Consider the following 27,995-nt stretch of genomic DNA (forward strand, 5'->3'; position numbering starts at 1 on the left):
GTCAAGTGGGAATAGTATCTCATAGGGTAATTGAATGAAAAAAATGAGATTATACATGGAAAGATCTGAGGATAGTGCATTTAATAAATGCTATTAACATTATTGCATCGGTATATATTTTAATTTGTACAATATTATCTCTGACTAATCACATGAAAAATACATGAAAGTGCTTTGAAAATTTTAAAGCATCATATACATTACAGGTGTCACTGGTAATAATCTCATATGAGTATTTTTCAAGTCTTCCATCTCCTTGAAGACCGGGACTGCATCCTATGTCCCACAGCAAATTGCACAATGACAGGAAACAAAAAGCCCTCAGTAAAAGCCATTTCTTATTTGACTGAAGCAACATGGTGTAGCATAAAGAGCATAGATATCAGGAGACTAGGCTGGAAAAATTAGTTTAAGGCAGGAGAGCCAGTCTGCAGTCATAATTTATTCATTCAACAAATATTTGTTGAACACATTCTATGTGCTAGATATTGAGTCCAGATAATTCCATCCAAAGGGGGCTGTACAAGTTCCCACAAAGCCAAACCTCTGGGCAGGTCCCTGACCCAGCCTACTCTAAAAGCACAAAGGTGGCAGCCAACATTGTAAACCGCTGGACAAATGGCCCATTGCTTGTGGGGAAGCCCCATCCTGCCTGGCTCTGAGTAGCTCTGACTGAGAGTTGTGGGGGTGGGTGGGAAGTAAAAGTGAGGGAGCGGGCTGCTTCCAACACAAATGACAGGAACTGTTGCCTGTTAATTAATTTTTATTTACACTTAATTAGTCCACAGTTCAATCCCCCCAGTCTATACAATGCTCTTGCCCCTAGATGTCATCTCTCCCTCGCCGATCCTCTATATGGTCAACCCTTGGCCCTCTTTGCCCTGCCCTTTTGCTGTCACAGCTGCCTGCTGGGTGGGCGTGTGGGGGAATGGTATGTGTGGTCACCAGAGGACACTGAGAGTGGGCTTCAGTGGCATGTGAGTCCTGGCAGAGTCTCAGATCCCCGAGGGGGAGTGAAGATAGCACAAGCCAAGACAGCAAGTGAGGGACGGAGGCAGCGGCTGAGGTACTGGGGCTGGGGAGTAGGGGGAAATCCAGTGTATACAAATCCACGGTCCCTCTGTTGGCTTAAGCAACTGCTCCTGGTGTTTGTGTCGTCCCAGGATTTGCCACAGTTGCCTTGAGATGCTCTGATCTGTCAGGAAGGTGTGGAGGGGTCCAGCCCATGGGCTTTGTGCCTGCTGCCTTTGGGATGGTGCACCTGCCAGGCTCTGCCTCTGTCAGAAGCTCTGGGTGAGGTCAAAGCTGCAACGGCTTTCCTGGCCTGTGAGAGTACGCTCCAGCTGTCTCTGAACAAGTTAGATCCCTCTCAGTAGCTGCCCTACTAGTGAAGAGGATGTCTCATTGTCGGGGCAACCCACCAGATTCCAAATTTGCATGTCTCCTTCTCACACGGGGAGCAGGTAAAAGAGTTGAGGGGCAGCAAGAGGAAGAAGGGAGAGCCAGAGGGGAGAAAGAACCCTGCAGGGGGCTCTCCACCAGGGTTTCTCGAAGGGCCAGGTCAGGTGCAGCGCAGCCCTAGAAGGGTGTTCTTCTTATACGGCCTCCTTCTCTCTCTGGGAGCATCTGCTGAGCTTCATCTCCGTCAGCTGGATATACCGAATCACATTGGTGTCTGTGAGGAGAGAAACACACCTTAGGGGACACCTGGTGAAACTATTGGGTCTGCACAGAATCAGGCCAAGCCTTTGTCTGCAGATCATGGACAGGTGCGACCCACTCAGCCACAGTCCGTGGTGGCAGTGAGGGCAACCAGGATGTCAGCCCTCTCCTCCATGGCTTCCCCCTAGCAAATGTGGACCGGTCACCATTACCTGGGGGACAGACAGAAAGGAGAAGGGTGGAGGGGGAGTCTCTCCTCATGTCTATGCAGCACTCTAGCCCAGTGGTCCCAAGTCAGCACGGTTAGTTGAGACTCTGCTAGCAGATTAACCTCAGGCAAATTACCAACTTCTCTGAGCCTCATGTCTGCCAGAAACAACCTTCACTTTTGAATGCTTACCTTGTTCCATGTTTTTTACCTTCACCTCATCTAACCCTCATTACAGTCCTGCAAGGTATGTATCATCATCCTCATTGTGACAAAAGGGAAAACTGGGCTCTGAAGACATTAAGTAAGATGGCCACAGAGACACATGGTAAGTGGCATCTGTCTCCAAAGCCTGCCACTCCTGGGGATCATAATAACTTCCTCATAAAACTGTTATGAGGACCAAAATAGGTAAGTCTAAAAGTGCTCACTCCAATGAGCAGTAAATGTTAGTTGAATGTATTTTTTTAGTTGAAGAATTTTAAATGACTTTGCTTCATTGTCTTACTTTTGTCCTCATTAGTAGGGTCAGGCAGCTGCCTCACCAAAAACTGGGGATTTCCCCCCCCAATTCCAGTCCTTAAATTAGTGACCAGGGCATGACAGGGAACAACTGCTTAGCTCTGCACACAGCAGAGCCGAAGAGTCATGGGGCTGCCTGAGACGTTTACTTCCAGAAGTAGAAATGAATGTCATGTAATATTCAAAGACTGCCAGGCACAACATCCAAAACAGTGCTGGCATATGGTAGGTGTTCAAGAAAATTCTGTTGAATGGATCCAGTTCTTAGTATTCAAGTTCCTTACAGGATAGTGAGGGAACACAATTAATCTACACAAAACAGATCAACAACACCTGAAAATATTGGTCTTCTTAAAAAAATACATATGTATCTATTTGGATATTTGCAAATTGATCCTAAAGCTCTCAGGCTTCTCAGAAGAACTGCATTTAAAAAAATTGGCCATATGAACAAAGGCAACATCATGTCATTGTTGAAATGTTACCACGTCAGAGAGGTCTAACTACCACCCCCTGGTCTAAACTAGCACCCTCTTTTCTCTTGATGATTTTACTCTGCTTTATTTTGTTCAGAACACTTACCACTACTAAACACTACATTATCTATCATGCATTTGTTTACTGTCCATCTTCTTCCATTAAAACTTCCACCTGACTTCTGGCTGGGGAAGTCAGAGCATGCTTCCTGGAAGATGCTGGGCTCAGCACCAAAATTATTTGTATTCTGTCTTGCCACCCACACTGTGAGCTCCTCACAAGAAGGGACCATATCTTCTCATCTACATCCCTGGTGCCCAGCACAAATCTTGACACAAAGTAAGAATTCAATATGTATTTATTGCATAAGGGAGGAGAGCTGGATTCTGGGTTGGAGAAGATGAAGAATTGCATATTCTATTTGAAGGGAAAAGGTGCCCAGGCTCTCTGGAACCCAGACCCCAGGCAAAGACATAAATGTGTGTTCTCTTCATTCCAGGTCCTGCCACACATTTGACCCCTGCTTTGCCACTCCTGCCCCCACCTGACCCTGCCAGCATTGAGAGCTCTCTTCCTCATTCCGATGCCTCGGGAGTGGCTGCAGGGGGCTGAAGGAAGAAAGTGGCAGGGGCTGCCTTACCTGTTGGTTGTCGGGTCCTTGCTTCTTTCAGGTAATATAGCGCTTTGTCATAGTCCCCAAGGTGGTAGAAGGCCACACCTGACCGGTAAAGGGCCTTGAAGTTCTCTCCTTCCTTCTTCAGGACTTTGAGGCAATATTCCTTGACTCGCTCATAATTTACCAGCTCAGCCTGGAGCAGGCAGGCTGTGGAGGAAGGGAGAGAGAAATGCCATCAACACAACAGCAGCAGGCTCTGGGTGTCTCTGGTTCTTTGCTCCATCCAGAGAAAGTTTAGCAGTGTTGGGGCTTCACACTGGGATTAAAGCCGTGGAATTTGTCCTAAAATAATCCTGTGTTCTGGGACCTACTTTAATTACCAATAAGCTGTGTGACCTTGAATAGGTTACTCAACCTTGTGTTATGGGTTGTGTCCCTTCAAAAAGCTTTGTTGGAGCCCCACCACCCAGGAACTCGGAATGTGACCTTCTTTGGGAATAGGGCTTTATAAATGTAATCAAGTTAAAATTAGGTCAGTGAGTGGGTCTAATCCAGTATGGCTGGCGTACTTATAAAAAGTGCACTATGGATTGAATGTGTCCCCACAAAATTTGTATTTTGAAAACTAGTCCCCGTGTGATGGTATTTGGAGGTGGGGTCTCTGGGAGGAGAGCAGTCAGGAGGGTGGAGCCCTTCTGACTGGGAAGAGTGCTTTTATTAAAAAGATGCCAGAGATCTCCCTTGCCCCTTCCACCCTGAGAGGACACAGCGAGAAGACAGCTGCCGGCGGACCAGGAAGCAGGCTCTCACCAGACACCGAGTCTGCTGACACCATGATCTTGGGCTTCCCAGCCTCCACAACTGTGAGAGATAAGGGGTTGTTGTTTGAGCTGGCTAGTTTGTGATGTTTTTGTTACAGCAGCCCTGATGGACTAAGACAAAGGGTAAGTTTGGACACAGAGACATACACACAGAGAGAAAAGACTATGTGAAGTGACACAGGGAGCAGACAGCCATCTACAGACAATGAACACCTGAGGCCACAAGGAGGTAGGAGAGAAGCTCGAAGAGGAAGCCACCCTGCCAACGCCTAGATCTTGGACTCTTAGTTTCCAGAACCTTGAGACAATAGATTCTCTTGCTTATGCCACCAGTTTGTGAGACGTTTGTTGTGGTGGCCCCAGGAATAAGTTACAAGAAGCAGTAACAGTATTAACCATAGCTAATACTCGCTGAGTGCTTACCTTGTGCTTGACACATGTTTTTGTATTTACTTGTATTACCTGATATAATGCTCGAAATACTATGATTGGTCCTATTATTACTCCCATTTGACAGATGAGGAGGTTGAGGCCCAGAGAGGTTGTAATTTCCCAAGGTTACACAACATGAAAGAGGCAAGGTTGAGATTTAAATTAAAACTATCTTGGTCCAGAGCCCAAGTTTGTATTGCGTTGTTCAATGACCATAAAGTATTTAACCCAGGGTTTGGCACATAATGGCTACCAAAGTGTCATTCAATATTAATTATAATTCTTTTCAGCCCTGCACCCCTGCAGTGACAACTGCCTCTGGCTTTTTTTCAAGTTCTCTTTCACACACACTTGTCTCTGCAGGTCCTGGGAACCGGGACCTTCTGCCAGACTAGTGACCAGCCTCATACAGGGCACACTCTGGACACGAGAGGCCTGGGTGTCCCAGGCAAGAGGAAGCCAAGGCTGGCAGGTGCCTATAGGTGGGGCCCCTTCCTATTCCATAGTCTGCTATCTGGAGTAAACCGTCTCCCCTCGGAGCTTTCGCCAGTGATCGGCCACAGGCCCAGGCCCAGGTAAAGAAGCTCACATGAGCAGCAAGAGCGGCAACTCCCGGAATCTTGTGCCTCGGTTGCCTCACGTGCCCCACGTGAATCCCGGACCTGCGAGCTACCTCCTCCTCCAGTCAATCACTCAGATATTTAGTAGGCTCCAAGAGCAAAGAGTGTGTTAGACATGTCAGAGGGGTTACCAGAAAGAGAGAGAAAGAGAGAAGAAAGGCACCTGTCTGCTGCTTCCAAACAAATAAAACCAGGGACCTAGGAGGCAACCTGCTGCCTCCCCGCCTGGCGGGGAGCGCTGAGGCCAGAGGCTGAGCACTGCTCCTTTGTGCTCAGGTTTCTCCCACACTGGAAGAACCACCCTGGGGACAGAGGCGAGTCACTGATTTTAATCTTCCAGCTGTTGTAATCCCTCAAATAACATAATTGTTATTAAGGATCAGAATTACTGATTAAGAGACCAGACCTTTCGCTGAACATTTTGGACAAAAAAAGAGTGGCAGGTGAACCAAGTTGAAGGTGGAAGAACCAGGAAGTGGAAGTGAAGCAGCCCAGATGTAGAAAGTGACCCATCAGGTTTCACCGGCTGCAAAGCAGAAAGCCAAGCAAGTCGACAGAAGCAACAGGCTGCTAACTCCGGGCGTGGGCGGCCGTTGTCGCAGAGAACCACTGTTTGCTGGCACACCATGGGTTCATCCACAGAGCTGGCGCCACCAGCTGCCCTCCCCGCTCCTCCCTTAGCTGTGGGGTCTCAGGCCCCTCTTCTCCCCACCTCACCCCCATGATGTTGGGGTCTGCCTGGTGCCTACACAGCTCTGCAGACAAGGGGTTCTGAGAAGAGGTCCCTGTGTGGGAACCTCACGGGCTGTTACCCACGTGGGACTTGTTCCAGCACCTGCTCCCAGAGCTAAAGGACTTCCTTCCATATGCCCCGTCTGATGGTCTGATGTCCTTTCTGCCCGGGCTCTTCCTATCTAGCCCTTCATCTTCAGACAGACACTTGTTTCCTGACCTGAGCAGTCTAGGAAATGGAAATATCAAAAATTGGGTGGGGCAGGAAGCAAGGAGTCCTGGAAATGGTAAAGATTCCTCCTCCCCACAGGGCAAAAGAAAGACAGCAATCAATTTCTGGAACTCATTCTGTGAAAATCTTTCAGATTCCCCTGCAGATCTAGGTGAGAACTGTGATACCTGGCTGTGGACCAGGGTCGAGAGCTGGTGGGAGGTGGGGTCAGGCAGGTTACAGGGTGTGGGACCCCTGATGGCACCAGAGGCTGAGTCCAGGAACACAGAGAAATCAACAATTAGCTCAGGTCCAAATGGGCTGCTGCCCTGAAAGCCTGGGTGAGGTAGAATCCTGATAAGAAACCAGGGTGTCCGACCAGAGCTCTTAAGGGGGCCCAGGGTGAAGGGGGCAAGAAATAGTCTGGAAAGCTGCCCTCAGCCTATCTACAGGTGGTTTTTAAGAACCTCCCTACCTTGGGTAGGGAGCTATTTGGGGTTCACTTAACAAGCCCACGTGACAGTAAGCCCACAGTTTAGAACTGAGGAATGTCAGGAGAAGATGACCAGCAGTCTGCAGGTGCTCCATCCCTATGCCCACTATGCAGGGCTGGGGGCTTCAGTGGACACTTCGAATAGGTCCCACTGCCCCACTGCCCATTTTTCCTTCACTTACTCCTTTACCCTACATCAGAGGGGGTACTCAGTACCTTATATGTACATTTAATCTTCATAGCAGCTCTGTGAAACAGGTTCTATTTTTATGCTGCGTTTACAGATGATGAAACCTAGTTCCAGAGAAATTAAGTAATCTGCTGAAGGTCGTTCAACTAGGAGGCAGTAGAATGATGACACCCACCCACTTTTGTCAGGCTCCCAAGGCTGTGCTCTTGATCATGGGTATCTGTGGGTCTGCACCTGAAGCCCTTGGCAACCCCAGGGCCCCTGCTAGATGTGTAAAGCACCTTGCTCTGTGTTCCAGGGTCAAAGAGGCAACTCCTAACTGCACTGAGCACCGTATACAGGGTCCTGGGATGAACCAGACACTCTATGCCATCCTAAAGCTCATGGGCTGGTGGGGAAGGCAGATTGGGGGTATACTGAGGGGGGAAGGGCCTCAACGAATATAAAACATCATGGGAGGAAGTGATATTTAAACTGAGGTCCAAAGACTGAGTTTTCTCAACCTCAGCACTGCAAACATCTCAGGTTGGATAATTTTTGGCCATGGGGGGCTGTCCCGTGCATGTGGGATGTTAAGCAATATCTCTGGCTTCTACTCATTGGATGCCAGTTATGACAACCTAAAGAAGTGTCTCTAGATATTGCCAAATGTCCCATGGCAGGGTAAAATCACTTCTCTTTGAGAACCAATGACCTAGCTGGAAAGGAGAAAAAGTTTTCTAGGCAGAGTTGAGAGAAGAGGAGGCAAAGGGGAGAGAATGGCTTATTTGAGGAGCTTCAAGCTGTGCCTGGCTGGAGCAGAGACTGAAAGGAGGGAAGCTGGAAGAAAGATGAAACCAAGACTCCCAGGCCCTTCTGGTCTCTGTTGAGGATCTGGGACTTTATTCTTAGGGCAAGAGTGGATTTGGATGATGAAATATGATAGTGACTAGGTTGACTCAAGTGGAGGTAGAACAGCAGGAGAAAGGAATCAATTTAAGTGGCCCCTAACAGATAGACTTGACCAGCATCAGGGAACCTCTGAAATACCTTCCCTCTGCTGTTACATTCACGTGGTTGGATCCCCTCATCCAGGAGGTCTCAGATTGTCTTTCAAACTCGCTGATGATTCAGGAGTGTTCTTCCATGTTGTTGTGTCCTATTCTTTATTTGAATAAAGGTTTATAATATGACAGTCTCTGTGCTCAGCTCTAGGGCAGGGATCAATATATATATATATATATTTTATTCAGGTATGATTGATATACACTCTTATGAAGGTTTCACATGAAAAAACAATGTGGTTACTACATTTACCCATATTATCAAGTCCCACCCATACCCCAATGCAGTCACTGTCCATCAGTGCAGCAAGATGCCACAGATCAGGGATCAATATTTTTAAAGAGTACTGGTCTGTGAATTGGAAGGGCTGGATTCTAGTCCCACCTTTGCCACTAGCCAATGATATGAAATTCACTTTCTCTTTCTGAGCCTTGGTTTCCTATCTGTAAGACATGTGGCCTGTACTTCACTGAATAATCTCTACCATCTGTTTTAATCTACCAGCTTGTGAATACAAACATCCATCACTTGATAGAAGGATGAAATTGTTTCACTGGTTCCTCTCCAAAAGGAATTCTATTCTCTCTTATTTGTGGTGAGGCACCTTACAATCAGAACTGGTAGGGCAATGATCAGAAGGGCTTCTGTAAGGCAATTCTGCTACCTACCTAGAGATTGGATTATGTTCTGATGTGGCAGGGCCCTGGGGCAGGATCTTCCCTGAAGGGAGCAAGGGCTTGCCAGTCAGTCTCAGCAGAGGAGGCTGTGGATCTGGCAAGGCAGGTCTCAGGCTGGATGGAGAGGGAGCTTGCTCCCGTCTATGGTCTTGACCCTAAGTACACCTTTGGATTCAAAGATGCAGTCTTTTGGGAGCAGAATGGGTGCAGGGTGGAGAGACACATTCACAGTGGGGCTGGCCTCCCAAACAACCTCATTTAGAAGCCCTTTGGAAAGAAATGTCCACCTTCTGGTCTCTGAGCCCACTGACAAGTTGAATAAATGATGCAGCCTGGCATCAGCCAAGCTGAGGAGAATTAAGACAAGCATCTATTCCTGCTTGGGAAGAAGTGCTAGAAGAGAAACAGCCTTCCCTGGGCCTAACATGGCGACAGTAGTGGTGACCAGTGCAACTTACAAGAGAACTGTAGACTTGGGGGTGAGAATTGGGCTGTACATCTACAACCATCCTTCCCACATAGAGATTCCTCTTCCACTGCCAACCTTGGTTAGGGTGTGTTTTTATGAAAAGAGCTGCCAGGCTTTTTTAGCTCCACAATTGGGTCTGTGGTAGGAAAAAGAGAGTCAGCAACTTAAGAACCCCATTGCACTCATGCACTGAGTGAAATCATATGTTTGGAAATCATATGTTTGATGTTCCCCAAAGCAACCACACGGAGACCTCAGGCTAGAATGTGTCACATTTTCTCCTGGCTTGTGCACCTGTTTTGTTTTTGTTTTTCCTGGTGCACACAGGGCAGAGTGACTGCCTGGGCAGAATGCCACTCACTGGCATGAGATGAAGGGAAACTGGTTGAAAGGGGAAAGAACAAGTTCAAGTAGCCATTGGTTTTCTTCTTACAGTTGATTCAATATAGTTTGCCCTTATCTGCTGAACAGAAGGGAAGCATGGGCTGGATGAGGGGAAGGAAAGCCCCATCTGGGGCCACGAGTGAGGAGCAGCAAACCATTCTATGAGGCTGCCTTACTGCTGTGGGTTAAATTGTGTCCCCCCAAAAAGATGTGTTGGAGTCCTAATCCTCAGGACTTCAGAATATGATCCCCTTTGGAGAGAGGGTCTTTACAGAGGTAATCAAGTCAAAATGAGGTCATTAGATAGTCCCTAATTCAATATGGCTGGTGTTCTTATAAAGAGGAGAAATTTGGACACAGGGACAGACGCACACAGAGGAAAGGTCAGGTAAAGAGACACAGAGAAGATGGCCGTTACAAGCCAGGGAACAGCTGAGGCTACAGATGCTAGGGGAGATTCATAGGACCCACATAGGCCTCCGAAGGAAACAACCTTGACCTTGGACTCCAAGCCTCCAGAGCTGGGTGACAATAAATTTCTGTTATTCTAAGCCACCTAGTTTGTGGTACTTTATTTCAGCAACCTTAGGAAACTCATACATTTGGCTGGTCATTCCTGTGGCAGTGGGCCCAGGAAATGTCTATTATCACATTACTGGGGGAAATTTCCCCAAAGTTAACAAAATTATTTGGTAGGTTTTCAAATTTATTTCAAGGGGCAATGGCGTAGTAATAAAGTAGAAGGAGCTCAGATCTGGACAAAGGTGACATTCAAAATATTTAACAACTGGTATAGGTCATAACCACACTGAATAGGCACTTAGTACTGGGCCAATTCTGGGGTGTTCTGGCTGAGCATCAATACTGGGTCTGGAGATGGTCCGGGGCTGGAATCCAAGCTCTACCACCTACCAGCCCAGGCCCTGGGGCATGTGACTTAATCTCCACTGGTCTTGTTCTTCTCCTGTGTTAAATGGAGAAAATAATACTTATTTTGTGGGAACTCTTGTGATGATAAAATGAGATAATTAATGTGTGTTATATGCCTCACACAGTGTTGGGCACAAAAACCAATTCTCATAAGTGCTAGTTCTTCAGGAAGCCATTTGTCAAATATGGTTTCCCTGGCAACATGTACATTCATCAGATAAATTTTCCATTTTGAGTCCCACTCACATACACAGCTTACTTTAAAGCAAATTTTGAAGATTAGGTCAGATATATTTTGGAGGGTGATTTAGATAGTATTTCTGACAGAGCAATGGGGAATGTAGTATGTACAGTGAAATGACAGTCCACACCCAGGACTGCAGTGACCCACCCAATTTCATCCCTCCACGGAAGTGCTGATTTTCCCTCCTGTATACACAAATGCTTGCAATCAGAGTTCTGAAAACAACTCTGGTTTTGGATTTCTCATTTTGGTTTCATGGTCTAGGGAGTATATAAGCACACTTGTCCCAAATGTTTCCCAAAACTATGCTTGATGCATGGTTTCACTTAGCAGTTTTCCTTTCAAAGGTATGTTTTCCCTATTGGGGAAGGGTGAGTATATGCAGAGAATGTAACAAATGTAGCTTGGCAAGCAGAAAAAGGGGCTTGAGGAAAAGAATGGGGTGGGGTTCTGGGCCCGTTTTCTTCTCACTTACAGATTAGAGAGCCTCTGAGTCAACAGTTGGTTCTCCTCCCATCCCTCTGCACCCCCACACTGCAAGCACTAGTACTGCCTGCGGCCTGTTCACAGCGCCTTCCCTCAAGAGGAATGGATGAATGGATTCCATAGTTGGTATCTGGCTGACAGCTTTATGGATGGGGTGGGGATGGACCCAAAGTCGCTGGACTCATCTGGAGTCTAGTAATTCAGGAGTGGTAGGAGCTCTAAAAGCCAGCTGTAGCAGGAAAGTCAATAGGCCTGGTTCCTGACTTCAGGACACAAGTGGGCCTGAGGGAAGAGGGAAGTATTTTTAGTGGAGGAGTTGCTGGCCAGTTTCAGTGCTTCTGAGCTAGTTGACTCATGACAATGTCCCCAGCACTGGCATTCGCTTAGTGTCCTTCGGTTAAATAAAACCCCTCACCCCTCTCAGGGTAAAATGAAATTATTATGGTTACTATTTATCTTTTCCTTGAAGGCTTGTTGGTAGGATGACAAAAGTCCGACATCTGATGAGAACCCCAGACAAGTGTTTACCATTAAATCACTCATGGAAACTTCTTTAACGTAGGGGTTCTCAGACCCCATGCCCAGTGCTGCAGACTCCAGAGGGCTAGGGTGGAGCCCAGTAACCCACATTTTAGTAAGTCCCCAGCAGGTGGGCCTCCTCACCTCTGGAGCTGGTACTTCCCATTGGATCTATTCGAGCACGTTGGATATATGTTCATTAGGGACCTCCCAGCTGGTTAGACCAGGAGAGCACAGGACAACTATGGAGAACTCCAGAATTACCCACAAGGGCAAATGGGTCCCAGATGGCCAAGTCCTAGAGCTGGGAAATCTGCGTATGTGGGCAAACAACTGTTCTCAGACAGATGGTCAACTTGTGAGATTTTGGATTTTTCTCTTCTTAGTGATTAGTTTTCTCACTGGACTACAGGAGCTCAGGCCAGGGGAATGGGGAGACATGGCAGAAGGCTGAGATGCTTCATTATGAACTCAGGAGAACCCAGCCCCACCCCAGCAGGAAGTATCCTCCCAGAAAGTATAATCAGGTAAATGTAATAAGCATGAGCAGGCCAGGCAATGTTCTAAGCGTTAACTCATTTAATCTTGACAACAGCCTCAAGGTAGGTTCTAGTATTTTGCCCATTTTCCAGTTGGGGAAACTGAGGATCAAGGAAGTTCAGCCACCTGCCCAACCAAGGTCACAAAGCTAATAAGCATTGGGGCCAATATTTGAACCTACACTATCTGGCCCTGTGCTCATAAACATTACCCACACAGTCCTCCTGGATGCTTAACTGCTTATAACGAATCATGAATGAATGAATTTAACTCATTTTCTTCATTAGACAGACTTGAGGCATGAGTTCTGCTTCTTGTGAGGCATAAGTGTGAGACTCTGATGTTGTCAGACTGTGCTCACTTTATATGTATACTTATCATCCTGGGTAACTCTCCAGGACCCTCTAGCCTACTTGTTGCTCTGCATTCAAGGAGAAAAACAAGGGCAGAGTTTCCATTAAGGCTTTTTTGTTTTCTAAGTTCTAAAACCACCAGCATCTCCAATTCCACTGAGAGTTTACTGTCATCCTAATAGGGCTAACATGACACGTCTCTGGTTTCTTCTTGAAACAACCCCTGCCTTAGCTGGTGCTTGTAAAACTTACCCCTACAACACTATTTTTTTATTGGAATTTTTATTGAGATAATTGTAGATTCACATGTGGTTGTAAGAAATAACACAGAGGATCCCCTGTACCCTTTACCCAGTTTTCCCCCAGTGGTAACATCTTGACAAACTATAGTACAATATATTGACTATAATGTTGACACTGATACCATTCACAGATCCTACTGAAGGACTCTGGGCTTTAGTTTTTTATACATTTCTTTATCAAGATCTAATTTCCTTCTATTTCTAACTCGCTGAGAAATTGTTATTTTTCTAATATCTGTGAATTATAGCATGCTCCTCTCTAATGCTAATGTTTTCACAGAACATGTTGGGTAGGCTTTTTAAAATGAAGTCAGATCTACAGGTATGATCATTAGGCAGACCCTTTAATTTTCCAAAGAAAATTATTTTTCACAGCTGCGTACTCAGACCATGCCCATCATCATCATCATCACAGTTATGTATGAAACATGTTTTCTTTGCCCTTCTGACAAGCATCTGTAGGGCATCTTTAAATCTCCACACAACAAAACCACATCACAGTGGTTTGCACATATTGTATGCCCAGTAAGAAGCAAAACCTAACACTTGTGTAGTGTTTTACAACTCACTTGACCTTCACAGTGACTTTGGGAAATAGGCATTATTTTTCTAGCTTCCAGAAGCTGTGGCTCAAGGAAGTGAAGTGACTTGATAAGGCCGCTTGACTTACAGGGAGAATCGTGGCCTATGCCTCAAGTTTCATAAGGCAAATGGAGAGCAATCAAAAGACAACAGTATCTTCAAGGAGTTTATATCCTTCTTTTTCACCCTTTCTTGGCTGGTACTTAGATGTCAAAGTGGCAGGTGAAAGAGCTAAGATGAAAACCCAGTCTAAAGACCTTCTAAGCTAAAGGCTTTGTTGACAGCCCTTTAAGGGATCTGGGAATCTGCTCAGGGGAGTTGCAGCGTCAAAGCCTGAGGTCTGCTCTGCCTTTTGGTGTGTCACATGCCACTGTTCACGAGGGAAGGCATAGACCCGGGTGCCGTAACACCAGAGTTACAAGTTACCCATCCATGGCCCCCAGCTCTCACTCTCGACCTCACTGCGGTACCCACAGGGAGGGGTCGTCGGAAGAAGGCAGGGCAGGAATATCATTTGTTGGAATCTTCATTAACACCCCTTTCATGGGTTGGAAGTGGGACTTTGGAGGAGCCAGCTGGGCCATGTGAAATGTGATGATGAGCATATACCCAGAAATATACAGACGAAACCCACTGCCTGATATTATCTTTACTTTGTTGACTCTGGCCAAGGGCACTTCATGCCCAGTGGCAGAAATTCTGAGCCACGATGGGTCACCTCTCCCAACATCCTTCCACGACACCAGTGCAAACACCACAAAACCAGACACGTTTGGGGATGAGTCAGTTACCAGGCACACGTGCAGCACAAAGAGCAGTTCTGTGGCCTCTCTGTGGCAGCATTGTGTTGGAAATAGCTTAATATACATCAGTAGGCAATTGGTTCAATAAATAATGGGACATTGGTACAATGGGACATTATACATACATTAAATCATGTTGTAGAAAATAATGACACTGAAAAATGTCCCCTTGGAAAATACTGGTAGAAAAAGTTAAGGTTGTAAAAGTTTGTGTAGTATGACCTGAAACTTATGAAAAATTGTGTGTGTGTGTGTGTGTGTGTGTGTGTGTGTGTGTGTTTCAGGCTCAAAAATTTGTAATAGCAGGCATCAGAGTTCCTCTTAGGAAAGAAATTGTTTTTTTTAAAGAATACTTTTATTAACTATTCAATGGAGAAAATAAGCTTTGAGATCAGTTGGAGGCAAAGGAAGTAGATGAAGAGGCCAAACTGCTCTGTGTCTGAAATGACAGGCATTTGAGAGTGGGAGAACCTAAGAAGTGGGGAAGGGCTGGAGGGGAAAAAAGAGTCTGAGAAGTGTGATCAGCTGGAACTTGCCAAAAAAAGGTAAGTGGCCAATGAGATATTCCTAGGGGTTTGTTTGTTGGCCAAATGAGTTTTAGAGAAAAGAGTTCTGAATATTCAATTTTTGAGATGTAAGCTTCTTCTGTATCCCATAACGTTTAGTAAAATCTGGTGTGACTGTATAGCTAGATGTGCTGGCAGTGTAGGATGTGAAAGGGAGGAGGCAATGTTGGGGGGGAGCAGAACTGTTCCCTGGTTGACACCCAGGTAGAGTGAGCAGCATCCTGGGGGCAGAGGGAAGAAAGGAGACCAGGGTTTCCCAGCAGAGGCCCCAGCATGTACAAGACAAACTCCTTCTTCCCTAAATAGACTGGAGAAAGGTAGAGCTTGAAGTGGGCTTGCTGATGTTTGCTCTACATATCCACATATGTACTCACAGAAGAGAGACTGGAAGGAAATAAACCCAGATAGGAAAGAGCTGGCATCTTGGGTTAGTCGACGACAAGTGAATTTTCATTTCTTCTTTGAATTTACTTTATTTTCAATATCTTCTGTATTTACGCTGTTTTACTTTCATAATTAGAAAGCTATGAAAAAAATCACCTCTGTCCATTTTCTCTTCAGAGAGAATAGGGGTGGAACCTGTGAGGAGAGGTGAGGAGAAGGCTTCTAAAGGGTTTCCTGAGCAAAAAGCATAGCCTGTTCCAGGTGCACTGCCATGGGGAGACAGACATAGGGTATTGAGAGGCCGCTGGGCATTACAGTGGAGGCACATCAGCAAGGGGGGATTAAAAGGAGGGCCAAGGGACACGTTTGTACTCTCAGGATGCCCGGTCAAGCCAGGAGCTCTCCTCGACTGACACCAGGAAGGAAGCTCAGTAAGCTGGTGGCAGCCTGGCACAAGAGGGCAGGCAGAGCAGGCATGAGGCTGCCAGCCGTGCGCCTCTCCTTGGACATGTCCCTCTCACAGAGGCCTGGCCTTCCTCCATTTCCCCTTCCCACCACTAAGCCTTCTTGCTTGTTAAGCTCCCCAGGGGGGAACCAACTGATCACAGTGTGTATCTTCTCTTCCTGGCAAATCCTGATTCTCTGCTCTCAGACTCTGAACTGGTCTGACTTGTGAGAGAGCCTGAGGTTCTTTTGCCACTAGTTCAGCTCAAAGGAAGGGTCAGAGAATTCTAGGGCAGAGTATGGGAAGTGGCAGAGAACAGACACTGTCTAACTGAGGCTTATTTGCTTGCACCACATCTGTTGAGAACCCAGCAGCTTTTGAGTGTTGCTGGACTGACTAGTATCCTGAGAAGCTGGAAGGACGCACAGACCCCATGGCCTAAGGACCCCTGGTTCTGCTGGGGCCCAGGTGCTCTTCACAGGAAGTCAGGAGGGTTACTTGTTCACTGAGCCTCCTGGATCCAGGAACACACCATGTAGGAAGCACCCACATCACCTCCCCTGCCCTGCAGCTACTCGGGGGGAAGAAACTTCCCCTGACCCCTCTTTGGTCCTCTTGTTTGCCCCCTCACTCCCCAAATTCTCCTCTGGCCCCCTTTACTGAATGCTTTCTTCCTCCCCTCTTACATACTTTCCTGCTTTAGTACCTCCTGGAATAGGGGTTGGATTTATACAGAACCATCATTTACTAAGCACCTGTTATGTGCCAGGAACTGTACTAGGCTTATGGGCATGTTTTTAATTTCTATCACCATCACAATCCTGTGTGGTACATATTTTTACTCCCATGCTGTAATGGAAAGAGAAGTTCCTACTGTTTTGGACCTGTCCAAGGTTAATGGAAGAGTCAAATGGGAAAGCAGGATTCAAATTCAGGTCCTATTATGCTAAGTACAGTTGTTTTTCATTAGGCCACATTGCCCTGCAGGTTTTCTGGGGTCTAGGTCTGCTGCATGTTCTTCTGTGTTCTCTTTCCTCGCCCCCATCCTCAACAGCACACACAGGGATACAGCCCTTCTCCCTATATAGGTATCAGGGAAGAGTCTGCACAAGTTCCCAATGATCCAGTGCCCTCCACAACCTGGGCGTGTAGGTCCATTCAATAAAAGCTCAGTTCTGACTCAGTGTGAGCTGTAGGCACAGAATCACATCCCAAAATGTTGTATCTGGCCCACACTCCTCAGGGATCTTCAGCCTTTTAGGCCAAGGGTGGCAACTCTCTGAGACTCTTTAATTTAGTCAACTCTTCCCTGAAAGACTGTTTCTTAAAAGTGTTTTTTTTTCTTCTTGCCACCAGGACTTTCTAGCCTCATATTGCCCATATTGCCACGTTGCTAATGGTTAATTACCTCCTGCTTAGAATTGAAGTCTGAATTTTGGAATAATCTGGGAATTTAGGGCAGTAATAGGTAATATTTAATGGCATCAATTTAGATTCCAGGGCCCAGATAACATTTTATATAGGTTTCCAACCTCTGGTTAGAAGAGAACCTCTGTCTTCCTCTACCATCTGGGAAGCTGTGAGATCCCTTACTTTGGTTTGCCCCCAAGTTTACAAAGGTTGCCTTGGAAATCTTAGTTGAGATCTTTTAATGGTTATATGTTAGCACACACCATTAAACTAGAATAAAAGAGAGCCTGTTTCCTGTTTTCTTCCTAAATCTAGCTGCTCTCAGAGAGAGAAGCCAAAGCGGGAGGAATGGGTAGAGGGCCTTCAAAATCCTAGACAGTTCTACACTTCTAAAAGAAGGCTTGGAGGGTATCTGACCAAACCCCACTGTTTACACATAGGGAAACTGAGGCTCCCAAGTGACAGAGCAAGTTGGCAGCAGAGTGTGGATTAGAGTCCCGGTTCTCCCTGCCCCAATGCCATGTTTTGAGGAGGCTAAGAGGATTGAGATTTGGGTCATGAAGAGCCATGGCAAGTGTGCAGTAAAGGTTCAATGAATGAGTTTCCTTCTGATGCTCGGGCTGCTGTGTCTGAGCTGCCAATGGCCAGAATTTCCCAGGATTTCCCGTATCATCCTTTCCTCCCAGCAGAGGCACATCATTAATGTTCATGACCAGCTAATATCACAAGCTCCGACTCTACTCATCCACGCCTTACCAGCAGATTCAAAGTGTCGCTAATGTGCCACTGAGTCCAGAGGGGAATCTCTGATGAGGGGATACCATGTGGCCAGGATCTGGCCCTGTGTGTGGACTGGGGTGATGGGCATTGCAGAAAGGGTGAGGGGTCCTTTTATGGAATATTAAGAGAAAGTTTGGGGCTTGGGATAATTACGTTTGACAAATTTGACAAGGATAGACAAGGCATAGATGATATTCATAAAGATTATGTTTATAAGGTAGGTTTTCTTCAGGAAAAGAAAAAGAAAAAAGAAAAACTACCCACAATTTCTCTACACAGATAATCCTGTCATCATTTTTCTTATAAAACAAAAGCAATATTGCATATAGTTGGAAAAGTCAAACACTACAGAAAGATTTAAGATAAAAAGTTAAAAAAGACATGGTGGTCTTTTTTAAGGTGGTCCTTAAATAACCGTAACACTAAGTGAAAGAAGCCAGTGTGAAAAGGCTTCATACTGTATGATTCCAACTTTATGACATTCTGGAAAAGGTGAAACTGTGGAGACAGTAAAGATCAGTGCTTGCCAAGGGGTGGGGGCGGGGAGTAAGAGATGAATAGGCAGAGCACAGAGGATTTCCAGGGCAGTGGAAACACCGTGTGATACCATAATAGCGGCTATATGTTATTCTGTATTTGTCGAAACCAACAGAATGTACAACCCGAGAGTGAATGCCAAGGATAACTACGGACTTTGGGTGATTATGATGTATTAGATGTAGGTTCATCAACTGTAACAAATGCCCCACTCTGGTGAAGGATGTTGATAATGGGGGAGGCTGTGCATGTGTGGGGCACGAAATATATGGGAAATCTCTGTACCTTCCCCTCAGTTTTGCTGTGAACCTTAAAATGATCTAAAAACAATAGCCTTAATAATTCCAAAAATGTGAAAGTCTCTCTCTACAATTCCTCTGCCCAGTCCCTTTTTCATGGGAAATTAACAGCTTCAATTGTATTATTTCAGATAATGTTCTTAAATGAAAATACTGTATCAGCATATATGTTTATGCTACTTTGTATCTTTTTTTTTTATGTAAGGGAATCAAATAAATTATGTATTCTGTCTGTTGATGTAATAACAGAAACTGGAGGCTGGTCAGCACACACAGAACTACCCCCATTCTGTGTAATGGCCACACAGTGCCAAAAGAATGGCATGAAGAATTTTTCTTTTAGGAGCTGGAAAGCACCTTAGAGATCTTGGAATCCAGCCCTAGTTTTTATAAACAAGAAAACCACAGCCCAAGAGGTGAAACCCCTGGACCCAGGGCACCAGCACATGGGAGAACCTGCAGTTCAAGTTCTTGCTCACCAAATCACGCTTCTGCTGTATTCTTCAAGGCGGGCCGTCTGAAGACAATGGGGGATATCTTAGCCTTCTGGGGGATATACTCATTGCCTTCTCTTCATTAGATGCATTCTTTTTTTTTGAGAACCATTTTATTGTGTGTGTTTGAGACAGTATGGGAGAGTCAATAGATATTTAATACAGAAACCAGGCACCAAGAGAGTTGTCCTAGTAGACACTAAGTATCCCTTTTATTCTAAAATTGTTAAAATTAGCTGAGAGTTTCCTTTTTTGGGTAGGTCCTACTTCTTATGTCTTTTTTTTCTCCTGCATATCCCTATCCACTTAAGATGATTACTCTTCTAATACTTTGTTGTTTATAAAATACATTCACATACATATCTTCGTGCTCCTTGTCCTCACCCTGTGAGTCAGGCTGGCGCAGTCAAACCCACTTAATAAGTGAGGAAACTCCAGGTCAGAGATCTTGTAACCAGATTTTCACAAGTGCAGTGAATGTGCTGCCAGCTGTCATGCGAATGTACCTCAGTAGTGTTCCACTAGACACGGGGCTGGCTGAGCAGTTCAGTGCTGGGTTTAGGGTTTTCGTTTTTGTTTTTGTTTCTTGAGAGAGGTTTTTGCCCACAGAGTGAGAACCTAGTATCAGCCAGTCATAAAAACACAAACAAAAAAAATAAATGTTACTTTTCAGGATGTTTGGAGAGCAAATATTCCATACCATGTCCAACCTTATTGGGCACTTAGACTGAAACGTATTTTAAAATGATGGTATCATCACTCTCATGAAATTAAAACTGACTGGGTCTGGAGTAATGCATTTGGACAACTCCCAATGTTATTCTTCTAGTGGGTCATTTCCCCTCATTGTAGCCACAAAGTGGTTCCTGCAACAGTAATGGCCAAAATGAACTCCTGTTCTTAACATTTCCACATAAATTTCCCAAGACCTCTCAACTGGGGAATTCACATACTCTGGAGCAAGGGGGATAGAAAAGAGGAAGTATAGGTGGGGCTTTTGCAGCCTCCAGGCACATCAGAAATTATGACTCACCAGCTCCTCACACCTCTCTGTCCGCACAAATCCAGGTCACCTTACCTAGGGAAACTATGACCTGGTTACAGAATGCAGGACGCTTTCCTCTTACCTACTCAGGATGGACATAGAATGGGAGTCCTAACCACACAAGGCACAAACAGTAAAAGGATATTCAACCTACAGAGGACTAGACTGGAGGATGGGCAAGCGAGTTGCCCTAAGAATGCCAAGGCTTGTCCTTATTGCAGTGATGAGATATATTCTCTGTTGCTTCAAAAGGTAGAGAGAATAGGGATCAATAGAAATTTCAAGGAGGCACAATTTAGTGCTTAAGGAAGAAACTCCTGAAGATGGGGGCTGTAGGGTGAATGGCTGGGACTGAAAGCTTTGGAATTACAGATCTGGCAGGTGAGAAATCCCAGTTTGCCACGTACTACCACATCACTGTGGGCAAGTGACTTAACTGTTTCAAACTCGAGTTTCGCTCTCAAAAATTTGTAGATAGATGAAATGAAATTATATATATATATATATATATATATATATATGTAAGTTCATTACACGCAGGGACCTTGTCCTTCACCTTTACTCTTGTATACCCAACCCCCAAGCCTAGGGTGTAGCACACATTAGGTACTCAATTAATATTAATGAAATGATTGAATTTACTGGATCCTTAAAATGAGACATATGCTGGGATTAGAGTTTTCTTTCATTTCAAACACATTCATGGAACTTCTACTGGGTGCCTAGAACTGGGCTCATTACAGTATTCTTTACTGCCATTCTTGTTACTATTATTATGTTAGTTGTTTTGTGGTGGTGGTTGTTAAATGGGTCACTTCCGATTGAGGTGAGAATCCCTGTCATTGGAGTGCCTAGCTAAGTTCAGGCTGGATAACAAGTTGGTAATGTTGACGAGGAAATTCATGCACCTGTGTGAAAGTTTGGGGTCATATCCAAATCTGAAATCATAATTCTGATTTTACATAACTCTTGAGCTAGCCATTTAGCACCACTTCTCACTTTTGTTCTTTACGCACAGAAACCCCGTGAAGGCCCATGCTTTTTGCCTCATGAGCTTCTATTAAACCTTGCCTGTAATTTAAGTGGTCTTTTAAAGTTCTTTGGCAGAAAGAGAAGGGAAGATATACTTCAACCTGGGATTCTTCTAGTTCAAGTCAATCCTCTTGGCACTACACCTTCTGTTTCCTTTTCAAAACATTTGGGAACTGTAGGTTTTAGATGCTACCAGACATGGCATCATTTCATTGCTAATATGAAAAATGTGTGTACTCAGTGAAAATGGAAAACTCTGTTCCAACAAGGCCATCTGACCTCCCAAAGCCAAATACCTGAGAATTAGGGAATTGCTGATTGGTTGGTTGAGATATTTGGTTTTCATCCTAGCTGTTTGGAGTGAGCATAGCATGCTGGTAAAGGAAAGGCTGGAAGAACAGGATGTCCCATCTGGAGGTCACTCACAACATGCAAAGCTCTGGAAGCAGCGTTTGGTTGCTCTGCATCTTGGCCTTCCTGTCCACACTGCAGCTGAGTCCTGTTGCTTGGGAATATATCCTCCCATGTATTTTGACTGATGGACTCTGACTTCAAGATGTTCTAAAGAGCTTCTGACTAAGAGCCACTCAACTCATTTCCCTCGCAAGTAAACTAAGAAGTTTCAGAATCCACTTTAGAAACTCAGCCCAAAGTCTACATTCAGAATATTCTTTCCTTGAAAGCATACTACAAGTTTCAATTCTCATATCCTTTCTTGGAAGATGATCTTAGAAGACACATTTACAGGCTTAAGATCTATGGGCCAAGGTGCTGCCCAGGAAACAGCCTCATGTCCACAATGGCTTGGTCAGGCAAGCTTTCCCGTCCAGAGGGCAGGATCTTGGCTGGGCATCTTAGTGTGAAGCCCCTCTTCTTTCCCCTCCTTTGACCAATTCTTACTCCGCAAACTCATCTTCTGGCTACCAGGTTACCACTGCCTCTGGCTCCTAACCTTCTTTTTAACCACTGAGTGTATGCGTTTGTAATTCATCTATTTTTATGCTTGGTTCTCTGATTCCACACCAATTTCTAGTGGGTATCCTTTGTCTTAGAATCTTCCTTAGAGTCTATATCTAGTTCTGTCCACCTTAGATGTATCTTCCCAATCATCTTCTGGTGTCCCACTGAGGGCCAGCTTCAAAGGTGGGCAACTTACACAGTCACAGAGGACCCATGCTCAGAAGGGCCCTGTATTGGGTTTATCACTGTTGTCTTCCTGAAATTCTTAACAATTTTATCTTCAAAGTTGTAAGTGGGACAATGGAGCATGTACATGAACAATGGAGAAAGGCACAACCATTCTTTGCAGCCCCCCTTGCATAATGCATTCATGATGCCCCATGAGCACAGAATTCCAGTGCATCTACAATACATGAGAGTTCAGCAAGACCCAACTCGAGTACAAGGTAAGAAAGTTTGATCTATAACTAAGGAAGAAGACATGCTGACTGCGCCAAGAGGCCATGCTTTCCATTCAACCCAGAAATTGCTTCAAATGCAGAAAGAAACCAGTAGTGTTCTAAGAAATACAAATGACTGAAAGCCCCATCATATCCTTTCTTACTTGTGTTACTTCCTTTAATAGACAACCACTTATGCTGAAAATGATGACAGAGAAGGAAAGAGTAGGGTAAGAGTCAGGAAAAGTTCCTTTTCCTTTCCTTACTCATCAGAAAGCCAAGCTTGGTAGAAAATGCACATATAAAGTATGCATATAATGAAGTGAAATAAGAACAGTTGAGTTCATTTTGTCAGCATTTTCACGGTTCTAGTAAGAATAAACTACATATGCACATATAAGCTACAAAACGTGAAATGTGTAATTTATATGATTTTGCATACAACTATTCTTATATTTCCATTTAAAACTGGCATTGCACTAAATACAAAGATGAATGAACAGTAAAATTCATGCCAATAATTAAAAATTTTAACTTTCTTGTAATGACATTAAATAGCAAATAACAGCACCATGTCAAGGAGAGAGACCATAAAAGAGGGGGGAAAACTCTCTTTGAGTCTCATGACACTTCTCCCTTGCTTTTTGAACCAGGAGCCCCACATACTCCTTTTGCACTGGGCACCACAAATCATGTGGCTGGCCCTGGCCCTATGGCTTCAACACCCATTCACAAGAACTGGTACAAAGCTGGTTTCTACCTCAGGCCTCTTCCCAGGGTGACTTCTCTAGGCCATGTCATGTCCTTGTCCTGGGGCTTCAATTAGGATCAATGGATATTATCTGCCCCTTTGGTTAGGAAAAAAAAACCACAAAAAACCTCCTCAAATGGATGGGAAAACAGAGGTAAAATTACATGGTAGGAGCTTTTCCAAATTCAGAGTATGCCAGGGATAGGGCCATAGGATGACTCTCATCTAGCCTTCAGGTACAATACCATGGCCTGTCAGCACCCCTCTCTACTGCTGGCATTTGAGTCTCAGAACATCATTTGAAAACACCAACAAAGTCATTATGTGGTGCGGTCTTTTGATCACACCCCAGCTCGGGCTGCCAGAGCCCCACAGGAACAGATGCAGAGTAAAAGGCTCTGTGCTTCAAGAGGTTCTGAACAGACTATTCCAAGGCCCCAGGGGAGTCCTGTGTCTTTTCAAGGTCAACAGGAGTTGATCTACAGGCCAATACATGCTTCCTTTGCAGCCTTTGAAAGGATTAGATTCCTACATCATCCAAAACAGGTCTTTTCTAATCATTATATCAAAGTCATTAGAAATTCTGAAGGAACAGGATGCTTCCCATGTCTTCCTTGCATTTCTTAGAGAATAAGCCATGCAATTACTTAGAGATTAAGACAAGTATGGGGGTCTGGTACCACTAGCAAAATCCCTCCTAATCAGAAGGAGCTCCCAGCTAGAAGAGAACATAACCATGGGCATTTTGGTAACTGCCTGCACACTCTTCAAGTGATCCCCTCCAATCATCCAAATGAATTTTTAGACTAACATCTCTTAGCACATTCGAGCTGCCCCCTTGCAGAGTGGGGGCTGCAGCAGCCTTCCATACAGAGTACAAGGGTCCACTGAGCCTAGGTTTCCTCCTGAAGCCTCACAACAGCCTTTTGTTTGCTGCTGAGATGCCCTTAGCAACACAGCCTAATCCTCTAGGTACTTCTGGGCTATCCAAGTTCCTCCTAAACCCCAAACCTTTTCCCTCTAGGCACAGCTGAGTAGAAAGGCAGATCACTGAGAAAATGAGCATCCTCAGACTCTCCCCACTTGGAGCTAATGAGCTCCTGCAGCCCACCGGTCAGTTGCCTTCTTGCCAGAATGAACTTGGAGTTGCTGGCTCCCTCCTTTTAGCAGGCACAAGGGGGAAAGAATATCTTATGGGCCATGCTTCACTGTCTTGGCTCTAACAACAACAACAGTGAGCATCTTTTCCTTCCCTTTCCATCAAATGACAATTATAAACACACATTTAAAGATTTTATGTTGCCATTTTAAATAATCTTCACAAAAATATTTGAATGAAATGTAAAAATGCTTCTGACATAATGGTAAGTAGGAATAAAAGCAGGATACAGGAGGTCCTTAGTTTTGTAAATAGTTTACATTTATGTACAGAAAAAAATATAGGAAGGAAATATATCACAATGGGTTTCTTTAGGTGGTGGGATTAAAGGTAATTTTGTATTTTCTTCTTTAAACATTTTGATATTTTCTAAAAGAAAATACATTTTACAAATATGTATTACTTTTGTAAACCAACATGAGAGGACACTTCACTACTAGCTAAGATTTCTGAGATGGTAGTAACCGATTTTATGCATTGTCCCAAAGGAAATCAACATCAGGCTTATATTTCTTCTCTAGGTCAGTTCTATGTGGATCCCTTCTCCCACATGAATTTTCTATACAGGATACAGATTTTGGCTTTGACAAGACTGCTCAGTTTGTAATTACTCTCTCTTTTTTTATGTGAAACTCGACAATATTTGGAAATAGCCCTAGCACAGTCTTGAGTCAAGGTACCATATTTCTTTCTCAGTTACCAGGACTGAGAACTCCCAAGAGAATTTTCCAAGTGCAGGGCCCTGGAGATCACCTGAGACTGAACTCAAGAGATACAGAGGCCTAGAGGACACGGACTTTGTGCATCAAGGTGTGATGATAATGTGGATTTTGAAGTTGATCAGGCTCTGGAACCTCAGGGTTTCTCTGCAACACTAATGGTCATATTTCTCTTATCAAATTGTTTTAGAGATTAAAAAAGATAATGTATGAAGAGTGCCTAGCTCAGTGCACACAGTGGATTATTAATAAGGGGTGAGCACTGGAGAAGGCAGCAGAGGGAGAAAGTCTGCTGCTACTCTCCATCCTCTCCCCAGTGAAGTTTTCCAAAGTGCATGGGGTGTGGAGGCGCTGTCTCGATCTTAGCCCCGCCCTGACTGGGCTGGCCTGACCAAGGGCACATCTTTGGTTTCACCATGGAAATGTAACCACTGCTGGCATAGAAGACAGGTAGTGCTAGCCACAGGCCAGCAGCCAAAAGCATGGGGTGAGGGGCAACCCTAGGAAGCCCAGGGACAATACTAAATGCAAGACTCCATTACCTCTCCGAAATCACTGCATTAGTGATCCTCTTCCTCCACCCATGGCCACTCTGCCTTTTAACTATTCATCATGCAGTAGCAAGTATGCCAGAGCCTTACAGGAAATACAGGGAATCAGGCTGTACCTGGTGATGGATTGAAATCCATCTACTACTTTAACTGCTGCCCTTATTACTAGTACTGCTTCCAGTTCCTCCTTTTTTTTTCACAGCTGCTGCTGTTACTATTAATCCTTTAAGTTTGTACACTGCTATTTATAAAGTGCCTGGGTTTTGCCTGACTTAAGATGATACTGGACATGGCGTGATGGAAAGGCAGAGGCAGGCTGGCACTAGGTATCTCAAAGGGACAAGAGCAGAACTATCCATATTTTTCTTCATTCCCAATTGCCTGGGCCCCAGACACACCCACCATCACCAGACACAAGCAGTCACTCTCCTTTCACTGTTCCGCTCCAACTGTCCATAGCTAATTTAGGCAACTTCAAGGGTAAGGACTAGAAATAATGATCTTTTATTTGGTCAGAGGAACAGAACCATGTCGAAATCACACCAAATGGGGTGACAGAGGAGACAATGCTTTTCAAATAAAGACCATTGGCTCTGCCAACATCTCCCACCTTATCACAGGAAAGCCCTGGAAAAAAACAGACTTTTGCTTTTTAGGTGACTTTAGAATTTCCTGTGCCGAAGTTAAATTCTTTTAATGCCTGACTTTGACCTAAATCCCCAAAGTGAACTCTGGAATATGTATCTCACCGGCTCATCCCAACCGAAGGGCCCCCTTCCTCCTCTTGCCTAGCAGCCCGCCGTCCTCAGGAGCAGGGCTCCCGGCGCAGAGCGAGAATGTTGCACAGCTCAAGCCCAGCCAGGCACTGGCTTCCCTTGGAGATCGCTCTTTTCACTTGGCAACCGGGGGCCCCAAGCCGAGCTCGGAGGGAAGAAAGGGGCATTCTGGAACCCATTTTACCGAAGATGCTGAAGGCATCGTGGCAAACTGCCCTTTGCTAAGGAAGCCGAAGGAACTTGAGGAAGGACCTACCCAGAGCGATGCGTGCTGTCAATTACGAGGAAGGTGAAGGCGAGCTCTGGCGCCCAGGATGCCTGAGCAGGGCAGCCACCGGTCAGGCGGTGGGTGCGGGCGGTCCACCTTGGGAGCTACTTCCCGCATTTGGACCCAGGTCCACTGGGGAGCAGTAGCAACAGCGGCCGCCACCGGGCCACCTGGATTCCTGCTGCCTGTCCAGTTATTTTTAGTTGAGATTTACGATGATGCGGGGGAAAGGAAGAGGGATGACAACGAGTTTTGGAAGGGAGAATCCTGAAAGTCACACTTTTCCCAAAGCGCCCCCCTCCCAGCTCTCCTTCCCAGGGCAGCACGGTGCCAGCGGGGCAGCGCATCGCGCGCGCGCCGCAGAGGTCGGCTCGGACCCGGGGCGCCAGCCCGGGCCCGGGGACCCGCGCGGGGCGCGAGGCCGGGAGGGCGGGGGAGGAGGGGCCGGGCGCGCGGCGCCGCGCAGCTCACCTGCCAGGCTGTTGTAGCAGTCGACCTCGATGGCTTCCACCGTCTGGGTCTGCTCCTCCGTGAGGCGGCCGGGGTTGGGGGGCCCGGCCGGGGAGGCCGAGCCCGAGTCCCGCTCCTGTTCCCTGGGGGCCGGCAGCAGCCCCTTCAGCTCCAGCAACGCCCGGTGGTATTTGCCGATGGCTTCGCGGAATTTCTTGTCCTTGTAGCACTGCGTCCCTTGGCTCTTGAACTCGTGCGCGCGCCGAATGAACTCGGCTGGCTCGGCCGCCGCCCCAGCCGGGCCCCGCGCCGGGGCTCCTCCGCCGCCGCCCGGGACGCACAGTGGCGGCCGCGGCGCCTCGCCGGCCGCGGGCGGGCTCGGGTTCCCTTTGGCCCCGGCCGCCGAGCCCTTTCTCTCCATTCGGCCGCTGCCCGGCGCCCCGCGCGCGCCGCGATCCGCCCGCTGCCGCCGCCGCCGCGCCCTCCGGGTTTAAAAGCGGCGGGCGCCTGCCCCGCGCCTGGCGAGCGTGGCCGCGGCCGTGAGTCCCCGCGGCCGTCTGCCGCCCCCCACTGCCATTCTCCTCGGCGGCTGCTGGAGGCTGTTCTCTCCTC

The 27,995-nt window shown here is 46.1% G+C and overlaps 1 protein-coding gene across 1 annotated transcript; it reads right to left on the reverse strand.

Annotated features, from left to right (window-relative positions):
* Positions 1 to 64: 64 nt before the first annotated feature.
* Positions 65 to 27,995, reverse strand: TTC9 (tetratricopeptide repeat domain 9). Its single transcript, XM_036913333.2, has 3 exons — positions 27,405 to 27,995; positions 3,510 to 3,692; positions 65 to 1,675 (listed from the first exon to the last, which is right to left on the reverse strand). Exons 1-3 carry the CDS (start codon positions 27,802 to 27,804, stop codon positions 1,596 to 1,598), a joined length of 663 nt encoding a protein of 220 aa, XP_036769228.2. The 5' UTR covers positions 27,805 to 27,995; the 3' UTR covers positions 65 to 1,595.

The sequence above is a fragment of the Manis pentadactyla genome, chromosome 11 (assembly GCF_030020395.1).
Source record: "Manis pentadactyla isolate mManPen7 chromosome 11, mManPen7.hap1, whole genome shotgun sequence".
NCBI lineage: Eukaryota > Metazoa > Chordata > Mammalia > Pholidota > Manidae > Manis > Manis pentadactyla.

Excerpts from the sequence above, each read along its gene's own strand:
- TTC9 (XM_036913333.2), bottom strand. The coding sequence starts at position 27,804 with ATGGAGAGAAAGGGCTCGGCGGCCGGGGCCAAAGGGAACCCGAGCCCG. Across the intron at positions 3,693-27,404 it reads CTGCTACAACAGCCTGGCAG|CCTGCCTGCTCCAGGCTGAG; the intron begins GTGAGCTGCGCG and ends CTTCCTCCACAG. Across the intron at positions 1,676-3,509 it reads AAGGACCCGACAACCAACAG|ACACCAATGTGATTCGGTAT; the intron begins GTAAGGCAGCCC and ends CTCTCCTCACAG.